The 14,800-nt window shown below is 40.0% G+C and overlaps 1 protein-coding gene across 7 annotated transcripts in view; it reads left to right on the plus strand.

Annotated features, from left to right (window-relative positions):
* Ptprm (protein tyrosine phosphatase receptor type M) overlaps positions 1-14,800 on the plus strand; it is a 788,264-nt gene that overhangs the window by 754,005 nt on the left and 19,459 nt on the right. For all 7 annotated transcript variants that reach the window (XM_077792334.1, XM_026408885.2, XM_026408886.2 and 4 more), the window contains 5 exons: positions 1,784-1,933; positions 2,974-3,147; positions 4,086-4,217; positions 7,486-7,611; positions 9,798-9,961. In XM_077792334.1, the coding sequence (XP_077648460.1) occupies positions 1,784-1,933; positions 2,974-3,147; positions 4,086-4,217; positions 7,486-7,611; positions 9,798-9,961 (746 nt within the window). The remainder of the gene's footprint in view (positions 1-1,783; positions 1,934-2,973; positions 3,148-4,085; positions 4,218-7,485; positions 7,612-9,797; positions 9,962-14,800) is intronic.

Genomic DNA, 14,800 nt, shown 5'->3' on the forward strand with positions numbered 1-14,800 from the left:
TTTTATTCTTCTCCAGGGATACTAGGAAGAAGAGTGGCCTCTTGTCCCTGAAAATTCTTTCTAGTAGCCTGGCATCATGGGAATTTGCCTATTTTGTAGATGCACTCTGTACCAACTAGGAACTCTCTAAATTGAAATGCAAAGTATATCAGGAATTTACATTTTTGAGAAGAATTACAACTTGTTCCTAGGACATTCCTATTTTTATTAAGATTTGATTATTTTAAGTAGGCCTCACAACCCGTCACCTAGAAAGTGATTCATGGAGCAGAATGAAGAATAAATAAGAATCCCTTTTGTTTAAATTATGCATTATAGTTTATAGTAACCACTGGGAAACCTAATCCCATTTTTTAGTTAACATAAAAATAACAGAATATATCACAGATTTTTTTATATTATACTCTTTTTTCTTTAGACTATGGATACTTTGTTTTAATGATAATAATGGGGGCTGGGGATGTGGCTCAAGGGGTAGCGCGCTCGCCTGGCATGCGTGTGGCCCGGGTTTGATCCTCAGCACCACATACAAACAAAGATGTTGTGTCCGCCAAAAACTAAAAAATAAATATTAAAAAATTCTCTCTCTCTCTTTCTCTCTCTCTCTCTCTCTCTCTCTCTCTCTCTCTCTCTCTGTCTCTCCCCTTAAAAAAGTAAAGATAATAATGATTAAAACTTATTTTTTATATTCTTTACAGTCCAGCGCATGTTACCATACCCATGTCCTCACTCTTCATTCCTTTTTTAATTAATAGGAGTAAGCTATTTTTCAGAATTCAAATCTTATGTATTTATAGAAATTAATGGTAATAAGAGGCTTTTTAACATTTCATATAATTAAAGATAAATAATAAATATGGTAAAGATGAACTGGTTAATTGTAGAGAAAGTCAACTATGGGATGCATTTTAATGCTTATTTGGTTTTTTTGCAGTTTTTGTTATGTTTTGTTTTGTTTGCAGGCCTAGGGATCAAACCCAGGGCCTCACACTTGCTAGACAAGCACTGGGCTACACCCTAGAGGACTCATTTTTAAACTGTAGGTTTATTATACACATATCAAGAGCTATGGACTTGTAAGAGTTTTCATAGTTATCACATTGTTAAATGTTTTCAAAGAAGTAGTTTCCAATGTTCAGAACTGTCTTCAGAGCAATGTCAGTTTTCCCTGGACCTTTCTCATTTATTTGGTTAGAAAAATCTCTTTTCAACACAGATAGATAAAATTCGACTTGCCAGGTATGGTAATGCATGCCTGTAATCCCAGTGGCTCTGGAGGCTGAGGCAGGAGGATAGCAGGTTCAAAGCTAGCCCCATCAAAAGTAAGGCACTAAGCAACTCAATGAGACTCTGTCTCTAAATAAAATAGGGCTGGGGATATAGTTCAGTGATTGAGTGCCCCTGAGTTCAATCCCCAGTACCAAAAAAAAAAAAAAAAGTTCTCATTCCAAATTTAGGACATCAGAATTACAAAGGTATCTTAGTCACCATTATATACCAACACAGTGCCTTCTGTAGTCTTCACCAGTGTCTTATTGATTTATGTAATATCCTGCATGAAGCTCCAGTTTTTCTCTCCTTCCCATGGTCAGTTAGGTAGAATGCCACATAATGTTCAGGAAATCCAGTGTCCTTTCAGACAGACTTAGAGCTTGTTTCTGTTGAGAATGTGTTTTACCCATTACCTTGATGATGTAGACCTAAAACTGTTAGTGTCTTCCCTCCTGTAGCTCTTGTTTACCTTGATTTCTCCATTACTAACTAGTTTTGTCTGCTTCTTCAGGAGCAATATGTATTTATTCACGATGCCATCCTAGAAGCCTGTCTGTGTGGAGACACCTCTGTCCCTGCTTCCCAAGTTAGGTCTCTATATTATGACATGAACAAACTGGACCCACAGACAAATTCAAGCCAAATTAAAGAGGAATTCCGGGTAAGTTGTGCTAAAGGGAGAGGTGATTGACTCTGACCTTGCTTTTTCAGAAGTATCTCAAAGTCAGCTCCTGATCCCTAGAACCAACACAGGCTTCCTCTGTCTTAGCACTACTGACTTTTGAGACTGGGTGATTTTTTGCTGTGGTGTTGTCCTGTAGGGTATTTAGGAGCACCCCTGGGTTCTACCCTCTAGATGTCTCTGACATGAGCACCATGCCAAACATGCCAAACATATGTGCAGGCATCACCAAATGTTCCCAGGGGAGGGGACCAAAGTTAGTCTTACAGAACCATTACCTTTCTAAGCAGACACCAAGCAGTTCCCAGCACCTAAACCCCTGTTCACAGTGCAACCAACCATGGGTATGGGCAAAACATAGAAATGCACATTAATAATTCTTTCTGGCCATTATTTTTCACTGAGTTCCCCACATGCATGTTTCATCTAAGTGTACCTGACTCTAGGCTAGATGCTCCCCGGATCCCCAGATGGACAGCTCTAGTTAGATTTCATGGCACTTAATCCCAGGGATCAACAGTGGCCCTTATGCCTCTGCCGCTGGTCCCTATGTCTGAAAAGCAGTCTATGGACCAAAGCAGAGCACAGGAAAGAACTGAATCTAATGGGCTATTTAGGGTTATTGAAGAAGTCGTCTTGCTGTCAGCCTAAGGAAACTTAATGACCATGAGAAACACCTACTATGGAACTGTTCTCTTCCTCATGTGCCCTTTTAAAAAAATTAATATTTTATTTAACCTATTCCAGTAATCCCCCCTTATTTGAGGTTTTGCTTTCTGTGGTTTCAATTATGTTTTGAGAATATTAAATGGAAAATCATAGACATACAATTCATAAGTTGGTTTTTAAGTTGTATTATGTTTTTTTGACACATTGCTAATCATACATATTTGTGGGGTACAGTGTGATGTTTTCCCTGCATGAATTCATACTATGTAGCCATAAAAATGCAGAAAATCCTGCCATTGGTGGCAATGTGGCTGAACCTGGAGGTCATGCGCCTTTCTTTTGTCCCACAGACTCTAAACATGGTGACACCAACATTGCGTGTAGAAGACTGCAGCATCGCACTCTTGCCTCGGAACCACGAGAAGAACCGGTGTATGGACATCCTGCCCCCAGACCGTTGCCTGCCCTTCCTTATCACCATCGACGGGGAGAGCAGCAACTACATCAATGCCGCCCTGATGGACGTAAGCAATTCCCTTTCTGGGAAGGTCATAGGAGGTGTTCCCAACAGGGATAGCCACTGGGAAGGTCAGGGCAAGCACTTCAGAGGTCTTTCCTTGTGCTCCTCTGTCCCTCCCACCCTTTTTCAAGATGCAAACTCTTTTCAACAAAACATAGATTTCAGATTCCATGTGTTTTTGTGTAGCTGGATATTCTTGCGCTCTTAGTGGCCATGGGTCCAGAAGTAGTGATAAAAGAAGCATGTTGCCATTACTCTCTGGCCAAAGAGCAAGAAACAGCTGTTAAGTCCCCATGGCAAGGAAATGGAGTAATGTGGAAGCAGCATTATCTCATTTCCCTTTCCTCCTAATTTAGGCAGTAATTAACATGGGAAGAAAACACAACTCATTACTTACTGTTTGTCAATTTACTTCTTGCAGTTCAATTGATGGGAAGACTAAATGGATATTTTCAGTGCTAATGTGGAAATTTTAATTGTATTGGTGTGATGTTGTAAAAGGGCACTTACACTTGTTCAAAGCTCTCCAGAGCTGAAAAACATATGTGTATTCTTTATGGCAGGAATAAGTAACACCAAAACTTATAAGTGAAAAACAAATAAGCTTTAAGAAAAACAGAATGATTTTAATTATTCATAATTTTAAACTGAATTTTCTCCATTATAATGGTTACATATGGAGTCAATGTTGCCTATCAGAAATAGAGAAAAACTGGTAAGAGATAGTTAAGTTTTCTTTATATCAAAGTGAGATTACTTTATCATTGTTGTTCCACAGATAAATTTACATTTAGTTTATTTTGGTGTTGACAACAGTGGTAGGATTTAACAGTCACTAAATACGTTCAGTGTTTTGTGGCACATATTTCCATGTGCACTAAATAGATTCTTCCTTTCACATTTTCCTGGGTATATTTGGATCTTTCTTGTTTGTGTTTGCAGAGCTATAAACAGCCTTCAGCTTTTATAGTCACCCAGCATCCTTTGCCAAACACAGTCAAAGACTTTTGGAGACTGGTCCTGGATTATCACTGCACATCAGTGGTTATGTTAAATGATGTGGATCCTGCCCAGGTGAGACTCGGGAATTCTTGAAGGCAGAGCTCATGCTCCTAGGGCAAGTTTGTGAGTGCTTTGTTTGCACATCACAGGCTCTCAGGCCAGGGCTCAAATGCCAGTTGATGATTGAGAATTAGGGATGCTGATCTAGAGCAGAAGGTTGGTAGAAACCAAGCACAGGCCAAAGTCATAGACAGCGGAAGTAACACGGCAAGACAGGGTTAAAAATTAACCTGCTCCAAAGGATAAAAATACCCACTAGGGATATATAAGGATATAGATGAACAGGAATTCAAACATCACAGAGCCAAAAGTAGAGCAAGTAAACCAGAGGACAGAGGATAAAGGACACCAGCCCTGGCTTCCATCCCTGGGGCATCCAGTTGGCATAGCTCGCCTGGAGCCTGCAGGTGGAAATCATCATGGGTGTGTAGACAGTGGGAACAAGCAAGCGAGTTTAAGGGATGGCAATTAGTTTCTCAACTCTTTGGTAAAGATATTAAAAAGAAATAAAACTGGCACCTGGAGATAAGAGAAGCTCTGAATGATAAATAGAGTTTTTGCATAGCTCTTCCTAAACAGGAAAAAAAAAAAAAAAGACTTGGACACAGATAACTCAAAATTAGTAATGGAGGTAGAAGAAGTTTCTTAGAGGGAGCTGTCAGGAGATTGTTAGCACCAAGGCCCTTTGGGAGCTGAATTTATTCCAATCACAGATTTCACTACCGTGACCAAGGTCATTATGGAAAGTTCGAATTTAGCATGTTTTAAGAATAAACTTATTCTGGAACGGAATTAATTTCTTGCTAATAGAGACTTTTTTTTCCTTTTTTTTTTTTTTAAAGAAAAGATCTGAAGTATTTCATTCTCCAAACTGGACAAGATATCTCCTTTCTAAAATCTGTTTTGTTGCCCATCAATCTGCCATATCTGGAAAGGACATTCAGTTCTTTAAGATTTTTAATTATGTTTGAAGCACTACATTATATTGTTAAGGCCCTTGCCTGAAAGATAGTTAATGAAATAATAATGATAATCCTTGTTCTCATCTAGTCATTTTGGCTTAAGAAGCTTAAATATTTTAGATCACTTCCTGTAGAAGCTCTCAGAGAGGCAGACTGGAACCATTTATAAAGACACACACAATTTGAAACAGAAACAAGGATCCTGACTTTGCAACTTGCAGAGCCACACTAACTCACGAACAGTCACAGTCAGGGTTATAGGACTTGTTCCCTGTTCAGAATTATGCTGCTAAAGTGAATCCTGAAAAGTGGCAGTGTACACTGTGAACATATCAGTGATTCTAGCTTGTTCTTAATGAACAACAGCATTTGAATTCTAAAGCTACATTCTGAACCCAAAATGTCTGGACTCCAACCAAGCCTTGGCTGACTGGTGATAGGAGAAACAAAAAGATTCCAATTCTATTCAGCAGACAGAGCTGATTTTCAGAGTGAGAGAAAAGAGGCTCGGGGGATTCAGTCTTTTAGCGAACACTAAACTGAGCATTGAACTCAAAGCCTTTGCAACCGTACAAGACTAGCACTCAACAATTTTAAGTATTTATAGGTCCAGTTCATGGACGTGTTATGCACCATTTAAGCCATTTTCTACATGGTTTCCTTGGGCAGAGTGTAGGATGCAGTGTGCCAAGAGCCCCGTGTAGTCCAGGCCATTCATATTTCTTCATTGTAAGTGACAAGCTTTGTCAGATGCTTGAACTGAGAGGACAAGCAGAAAGTAAAGCTAGCTCAGTCAGTAGAAAAATGGGTACAACAGTTGAATGTGTGTGTTATGGCTTTTATTACCATCTTGACTTCCCATCATCATGCCTATTAATTTTAACAGTGGGTATCCTTAGGTATCAAAAAGAAAATAAACATTAGCATGCTATTGTTTGACAAGGCAATTTAATAACTTGTCACCAGGAAGTGCTGTTGAGTGAAGAAGGAAAAATTTCAGGGAAGCAATTGTTTAAAAATAAATGCAATTTCTAAGATATAATAGACTTAGCTACCATAAAAACTATGCTTAGTTATCCTACTTTCATTTTTAATCAAAAGAAAAAAAAAGGTCTAATCTTTAACTTCTAATGAAGACAGATGCTGTTTCTCTTGGCCCACTGTTAACCGAGAACTTGTCATGCAATCTTGGATATAAATCAACCTTTGCAACGTTCGACAGTGAAATTTTTAGATCCTTTGGAAAATAAAAGTTATCAAAAGGAAAAATAAAAGGAAGTTTAACCAGTGGATTCTCCTTTTGTGGTATATCATTTTGCTTAAAATGAGATAATAGGGTTTTCACCTGCTCTTCGTCCCATAGCAACAGGTTTAAAAATAATGAAGTAGTGCCCCTCTTGCTTCACCATGAGCCATCTGTCCTTCAGGTAAATCAGAAGATAAAAGTTAAACAAAATTCCACAAGTCACTGGAACACCAAGTCCAGAAAGAAGTTTGAATACCTATTAAGGCTTCATGGATTGAAGAAATGTATTTGAAAAGATCTTATGGGTTCTTCCCCACCTGACCATCTTCAAGTTTAGGAGGATGGTAGGGTGGTGGCAAATGCAAGGACCCCTTTCCTAAACTCCCATGTCCTAAACACTCCTGTCGGCTGAGTTGTGATTCCATTTGTGCAAATATTCTAGTTATCTTATAGCATCAATACCTGGGTTTTGAGCTTCTTGAAAACTGTGTTTTTAATCAAAGTGGCCTCCAGGTAAAAAAAAAAAAAAGCAGAGCAGTTACTCTCACAACCCAGGTTACCTAGATTTTGCTTTGGGAGAGCTTGTACCAGAATATGAAAATGCACCCAGCCCTTACTGTTTGTCACAAAATAGCCTGATTTCCAAAAGTCCAGCAGGAGAGGATAAAAACCTGTGTTAACAGGTACACATGCCAGTTTAAATGTCTTCAGTTTCACAGTGGCAGCTAGTGGCATTTCCCCTAGGGCCTAACTAAGTATACATTTCAGCAGCCAGGAGACCTAGGAAGGGATGTATGGAAGAAATACTCATGCCTTCCCTGGAAAGCAGAATTAGTCATGGCTCCAGGTGCTTCCTGAGACAATGAAGAGTCACAGGAGAAGGACAGGTGAGGAATCAGCAGACAAGGAAGTCCTTGAGTCAACTTGCTGAAAGGAAAAGATGGAAAGAAAAGAAAAAGAAGGGAATCAAGGAAGTCTTGAGATTTAGTGAATGTCTGATACTGACTTTATCCAAACTGTTAGTAGTAAATGTATTATAATTAACCTTTGTGTTTCTATGTTTTAAATTCAGTTGTGTCCTCAGTACTGGCCAGAAAATGGAGTACACAGGCATGGCCCCATCCAGGTGGAATTTGTGTCTGCCGACCTAGAAGAGGACATCATCAGCAGGATATTCCGTATTTATAATGCAGCCAGAGTAAGAGCCAGGGACAGTATTGCTTTGTACTGTGGTCCATCATATTCTTGTCCACTGATTTCTAACACACCACTCTACATCAGGCACTGTTCTAGGATTTTGGAGTGTGTCAGAGAGCCCTGACCTTATGGAGCTTATATTCTACCAGGAACAATGTCAAAGAAAAAGTTATTCAGTGACACTTTTGGAAAGGAAGGCCATTATGACAGGGACAGGGGGCCACAACAGTGGGGTCATGCAGCAGGGAGAGAGATGGGCTCACCTCTGAATGCACCTCTGAGGGCAAATGAGAATTGATGGCCAAGGAGAAGTGGGGGGCCAATGGGTTGAAAGTTCCCAAGGAGAAGAAGTATCAGGGTAAGGGGGATTCTTTCTGAAGAAAGGCCACAGTGGTCAGGCATCACCTGGGGATGGTAGAGGCTGAGGAACCTGATCAAATGATGAGAATGGCCAGACACGGGGAGAGGGTGCTCTTGTAACATTGATTTAGCAAGGGTTGTTAAAACTGCTTTTTATAAGGAAGTTCACAGGAGAAGGTTCAAAGCCTGACTTAAGTTTGGTCAAGCAAAGGCTCTTTATCAGAAGGCAGAAAACAGAATAGATAGAATAATGGATTTAGTTTATTAGAAAGTGATAGATTTTATAAGACCAAGAAGTGATGTAGAGAGCAAGTCTCTGTTTTAAATAACTGTGTCATGTGAGCAGAGCCATGAGGAATAACCACTGGGCTCCCTAGGGACATAATATTTTAGGCAGAAGTCACAGCAAGTGCAGAGGTCCTGAGGAAGAGCTGTGCCTGGTGACCGCAGGTCCAGCAGGAAGCTGGTGTGGTCGTGACACTCACAAAGGCAGGAGGAGCTGGTGAAGTCATGCACCTGGAAGGAGACTGGCAGAGGTGGGAGGAGAGGTGTCCTGAGAGCCTCACAGGCCTTACTAGCTTTGAGCTTTTGCTTGTAAGAAAATAAGGAGCCAGTAGAGGGTTTTTACTAGAAACCTTAAGATATAACTTACATTTTTAAAGGAGTGCTCTGACTTCCTGTGTTGAGAGAGACCCATCAGGAGGCTGTGAGAAGGACCCAAGTGTAAATGACAGTGGTAGGACAGAAGTGGTAACAGTTGGAGCAATAGAAAGACTTAAATATATTCTGAAGGTAGACCAGTAGGATTCCAGGGACTCCAGGGTGACTTGCAAGATTTTTGTCCTGTGAACCAGAACAATGGAGTTGGCCATTCACTGAGAAGGAAAGGCTGTATGTGTAACAGGTTATTTGAGCAAGGGGCATATGTGCAAAGAAGTTTAGTTCTAGACATAAGAGGTTTGAGATGGCTCTTTGAGCCCTATGTGGGAATATTAGGTAGGACTTTCAGGACTCTCAGGGGAGGTATGAACTGGAGATGTAGACTTAGGACTTACTGTTAATGTTTTACACCATGAGAATGAATGGGATCATGAAGTGAGAGAGAAACCCCAGGACTGAGCCTGGAGGCTTCCATCAGCAAGAAGTCTGGGAGAAAGGGAGGCTGAAGCAGGGAGGCAGAGGAGGAGAGAGGGATAAGGAGAAAGAAGAACCAGTGAAGAAAGTGTACTGAGAAGTGAGTACTCAACAGGCCATAGAGGGTTCAGTCCAAGTGATTTAGCCATAACAGATTAAGCTGTTGTGGCTTTTCTAACATAAACTCCAACACTTTTGTGAATCCTGTAATTCCACTTAATTAAGATTCACACCAATAAGCAAAACTCTGTTATAGTCATGGGAAACATGGTGTAATCTACATCACATTGCACTCACAAACGTCTCCAGGTTATAATTTGCTCTTCACCTTGAGTTCTGTGTAATCAAAGTAAAACCATTTTCCCACATAATGCATGATGCCCTCAGTCCTCATACGGTTATTTTTTACTTGGCTTTGGCAAAATGGTTAAGTGTTTTGCTTCACTCTTATTTGTCTGTGGCCTATCATGGAAAACACCTGTTTTTGTTTTTTTTTTAATAACTGCTTGAAATTAAAAATCATAACTCTTAGGCCTGTAGGAGCTGCCTTGTTATTTGTTGGCCAGACTCTCATTTCATAATGCTCTGCTTTGATGTGAAGATCAAGTAGGTGGAATTAGCCCACTGGCGTCCAAGGAAGTAAATAATGCCTGTTCTTTCTCTACTCCCTGATTGCTGCTTGATGGTCTGTAGCCCCAAGATGGATATCGAATGGTACAGCAATTCCAGTTCCTGGGCTGGCCGATGTACAGGGACACACCAGTGTCCAAGCGTTCCTTCTTGAAGCTCATCCGCCAGGTGGACAAGTGGCAGGAGGAGTACAACGGTGGGGAAGGTCGCACAGTTGTACACTGCTTGTAAGTATTGATGGGGCTCTTCCTCTCAGTGTCCAGGGCCCCCACTCAGCTGTCTCCTCCTACATACTGCCTTTTGTCTCACTCTAAATGGAAAAGAAATAAGAATCTCTGGGTAAAGGGGGATGATCAGTATGCTCACTTAATGCTCAGTTGGCTTTTCAGGAAAAGGAAAACAATAATTTTAGATAAGATCATAGTCTATTTACTGTTACATTAATAAGTGACGAAGTAATTTATAAATAACTGAGATTTACTTATCTCATTGTTTTGTACTGGCATCTAGTGAGGGCCTCCTCGTTATGTCATAACCTGGTGGAGGACATTACATGGTGAGACAGAGCAAGTGTTCTAGCTTGAGCCTGTCTTCTTCTTCTTATAAAGCTACTAATGCTACCATGAGGGCCCCACTCTTATGACTTGTATAATCCTAATCCACCCCCCAAATACCTCACCCCAATTATCATTAATATATGTCTTTGGGAATTAAATTTCCAATACAAGAACTTTGGGGAACACATTCTAGCTATACAGAGAGTGTGTCACAATTATAAAAAGCATTGATCCTATGACTAGGGCTTCCCCAGCCACCCAAAAATCCAAAAACCATGTGGATGGATTTAGTGAGGTCCTATCTCTTGAAAGTCCATTGTCTAAGAATTTTCTGAGCTGGTTATTAAAATGCTGATAACTTATCTGCATTGGAAGTATTTACACCATAGAATTGGCAAATGCTATAAATCAGGGCCCACCCAGCCAAAATCAGTTTGCCATCATTTTATAGTACTTGATAATTCTATTGGAAATCATGTCAGAGGTTTCAAAGGAACTCTTTCTCTTCCTGGTTTTTAGGAGAGATTTTTGCCAGAGATTTATGTATATTAGAATTTGGTGCTATAATTTGGATCTTAAATGTCCTACAAAGGTCCAGGTAGCAAAGGCATGGTCCCCAGCCTGATGCTATCAGGAGGTGGTTAAACTTTTAAGAGATGGGCCTAGTTGGAGGTCTTTAGGTCATTTTGGGTGTGACTCAGAGGTGACCATGGTCTCCAGTCTCTTTATTCCTTGGCCATGAGTTGAGCAGCTTTGCTCTGCCACATGTGCCTATCATAATGTGCTGCTACCTCATCACAGACCCAAAAGTAATACGATTAATCATGGACTGGAACCTCAAAACTTTTGAGCCCAAATAAACACTTTCTCTTAATAAGTTGATTTTCTTGGGTATTTGTTACGATGATGGAAAACTGGCTAACAGAGAGCCAATGTCCTCAAAAGGTGACCTCCCCCAATTTAGCAGGTGCCAAAATGTGAGAACCTCTGCACAGAAGGATCCCAACTTTACCTGTACACTGAGTAACACTTGGGGAGCTTAGGGAGTGGGGAACCCTATCCTCAAGCCACACCCACACCAGTGAAGTCACAGTCTCTGCATATGAACCACAGACATCAGTGTTTAAAAAAAAAACTCCTAGTGATTTCCATGTGCAGCCAAGGTTGAGAGCTATGAATAGAGAATGCCATGCTTTTCAAAGTACTTTTACCTGCATTTTCTCATTGGCAATGATAGGTAGCTAATCATCCAGCTGGAATTGGCTTGATGGAACAGGCAATTAAAAAGTCATGGCAGTTAGGGAAGATGTTTAGAGAAATTTGTGGAAATTCAAAGTATAAGCATATGTTGCTTTCCAGAGGAATGTCATTAGAGTACACAATGCAATCACTCCAAAATTGAAAGTAAACTCAAGTTTTACTCAGTACAGACTAACCTGAATTAAAGTGGCAGACTTGGCTAAGGGTGTGGGTTTCTCTACACTCAGTGCCATGTGTCAGGCTATGCCAAGGTCCTTTCTTGGAGCTCTGAACTTTGCCCTGCCTCTTGCCAAATAAAATATGCTAATACCTCATCCTCCAGGAAAGGTATGAAGGAGGAACTGTGAAGACCTCTTAAATCATTGTGTTCTCCAGACTAAATAATTACATCACCACGCCATGTTGTTCCTATCTCCCTACTTACCTGACATCCCTTCCCCTTTTGGTGAGGGTTCCTTGATTTTTTATTGAGAACCACCCACTCCCCACTCCCACATACCTGCTAAAGTTCTCCAAGGTTCCCCCTGGGACTGCCTCTTGCCCTTCTGGCATCAGATTGGGCAGGACACTTCACTCTGGAAAGGAGATTTATTTTAAGATTTATAAATCTGTACCCTTTTTTTTAACTATACAAGAAACAAAGTTAAATTGGTATCTTCTAGTATTGGTCAGGAAAGAAGACTTTTGAAGCACCACACTGTGCCTCCCTGTAATAATGGCGCCATCTTCAGCATATTGTAGCGCCACCTATTGGCCATAAAGAGAGACTCCTATATGAGACAGCTCTCCAGGCACTGTGAATGCAATGGTTCCTTGGGCCACAGACACTTGAAGTACTGAAATAGGGATTTTTTTTCTTGATATGTGTCTTCTAACTACTGAAATCAGAAACAAAAAAATAGAATTAAGGTATTACCATTTAGAAACTCTGGATATAGACAGTGGTCATCAACAACTGTCAATAGCATCAGGTAAAAAGATGGTGGGGAAAAAGCAGTGTAATATTAGTGCAAGAATAGCAAACACACTCGTGAGAAGGTCCAGGAACTGCACATCTGTGTCACCTGACTCACATTAAGATCTCCTACAGCACACACCTGTAGGCCATCAGGGAAGACTCACACTATAGCAAAGAGTCCTGTCCAGAAAGATTATAGATCAAAATGTCAAAGTAAAATAACAAAGCTACTAGAAGAAGACATGGCAGAAACTCCTCATGATCATGGGATAATCAAAGACTGGTCAAGAAAGGACACATAACACTAGTCATAAAGAAAAATAGAGATATATTGGGTCCCATTAAAATGAAGCACTTTCGTTCATCAAAAGATATTAATAAGTGAGTAAGAAAGCAGTAGGAGGAGAATTTTGTTTCATATATACATGTGAATGTCTGTGTCTGTGTGTGTCTGTGTGTCTGTGTGTGTCTGTGTGTATGTATCTCCCCAATGGCTCAGAGCCAGAATGTCTAAGAATTACTGCAAGTCCTTAGAATAAGATAGATGGCCCCAGTTCTTTAAACGGGGGGAAAAAATCGACAAGTGCTTCATTTGAAAAAATTAAGCTATCCAGACAGCCAGTGAGCACAGAGAAAGTATTCAGCATCATTAGCTTTTAGGAAATACACATTAAAACCTGGATCACATGCCCACTGCATATCCACCTGAATGACTGGAATTTTAAAGACAAATGATGATCCCCCAAGTGGTTGTGAAGCTATGGAGTCACTAGAACGCTCAGGCTCTACTGCTAGGAAGTAACTATCATACAACCATTTTGGAACTGTTTGGCAGCAGCTATCAAAGCTAGGTACTCATATACTCTGAGCCCTTCCATTCCTAGATACGTGACTATAGAAATAAGTTGTATGACACAGGATATGTTTATAGCAGGTGGATTCATAATACCTAAAATCTGGAAGGAGCTATGGGACAGGTAAGTTACACAGTAGAGTACTCACTCAGTGGAATTTTTCTTGTCAATATTAAAGAAGAAACTACTGACAGTCAACAACAGGAAGAGTCTATGATAATATTGAGTGAAATAAGCTAGACTCAAAGGAGTATATGCTGTATGATTCCATATATCCATTTAGGCAAAAAAAATGTAACAGTAGAAGTGAGAACAGATATTATTTTGGGTGGTCCTGAGGGTATTGATGAGGAGGCAGTTTGAGGGAGGCTGACTGGGGGCTGCTCACAGTCTCTGTCTAGACCGGATGTGGTTACATAATGTGTGCATTAGTAAAAAGTAACATATCTTTTTACCATTTGTGAATTTTATTATAGGTATAAGATAGAGCAAAGAGATTAAAATAAATTTGCAAGGCATGCCAACCAAATGCAATGTGTGGCCTTTTCTTACATGTGATTTTTTTTTAATCAACTATAAGAAACCATCTGGGAAATCTGAACACTGACTAAAATTTTGATTATATTAAAACAGAAGGGTGAGAGGTGGGTGTGATTTAAGGGTAGAACACTTGCCTACCACGCATAAGGCCAGCACTTCCCAGAACTGTAAAACATCAACAGTAATGTTTCTTTATTTTAGGTATGATAGGGATATTGAGTTTAAAATACAGAGATATAAAAGGTCCCTTAGCTCCATGAAAATAGATATATTCCAGATCTGTTGAAGAGAAAATACAGGATAAGTTGGGAACATCTATGGTTCCAGATGATGAGAAAATCTTCACAAAAGTATAGGACCTATCACAAAAACTATGTGGAACTCCTAATGGCCAAAAATGAACAATTTGAGCAGCAAGATAAATAGTGATGTAATTGGTTTTTAGCTCATGGAATAAAATTGGTATTCAGGCTATGCCTCCACTGATATAAACAACAAAATAAAAATAAGCAAATACATGTTTAAATGAGGGAAAGGGGAAACCTCTTTCCTATGTTAGGCAACTACCACAATCATCATTAATTAGTGCAGACGTGAACCACCAATGGATGCAAAAATTAGTGTGCAAACCTTTGTGGAGAAACAAGATATTTTCACAGTCCAAAGTATGTCCCCCATTATATGTCTTAACTAGAAACAGAAAGATTTTGACAGTGAGAAACCTGGTAGACATTATCTCAACTCATGAGCAAGGTCAACATCACCAGGAATAAGATGGCTCAACGTATTTGTCCTTATTCCTCAATTCTTGTCCTTTTCAAGAATGCAATTCCTTCTGCAGTTTTCTTGGCAAAAACGCATGGCCTCATTTCCAATCACAGTCTATGTTTTGTACTT

This window comes from Urocitellus parryii, chromosome 13 (assembly GCF_045843805.1).
Source record: "Urocitellus parryii isolate mUroPar1 chromosome 13, mUroPar1.hap1, whole genome shotgun sequence".
In the NCBI taxonomy this organism is placed as follows: Eukaryota; Metazoa; Chordata; class Mammalia; order Rodentia; family Sciuridae; genus Urocitellus; species Urocitellus parryii.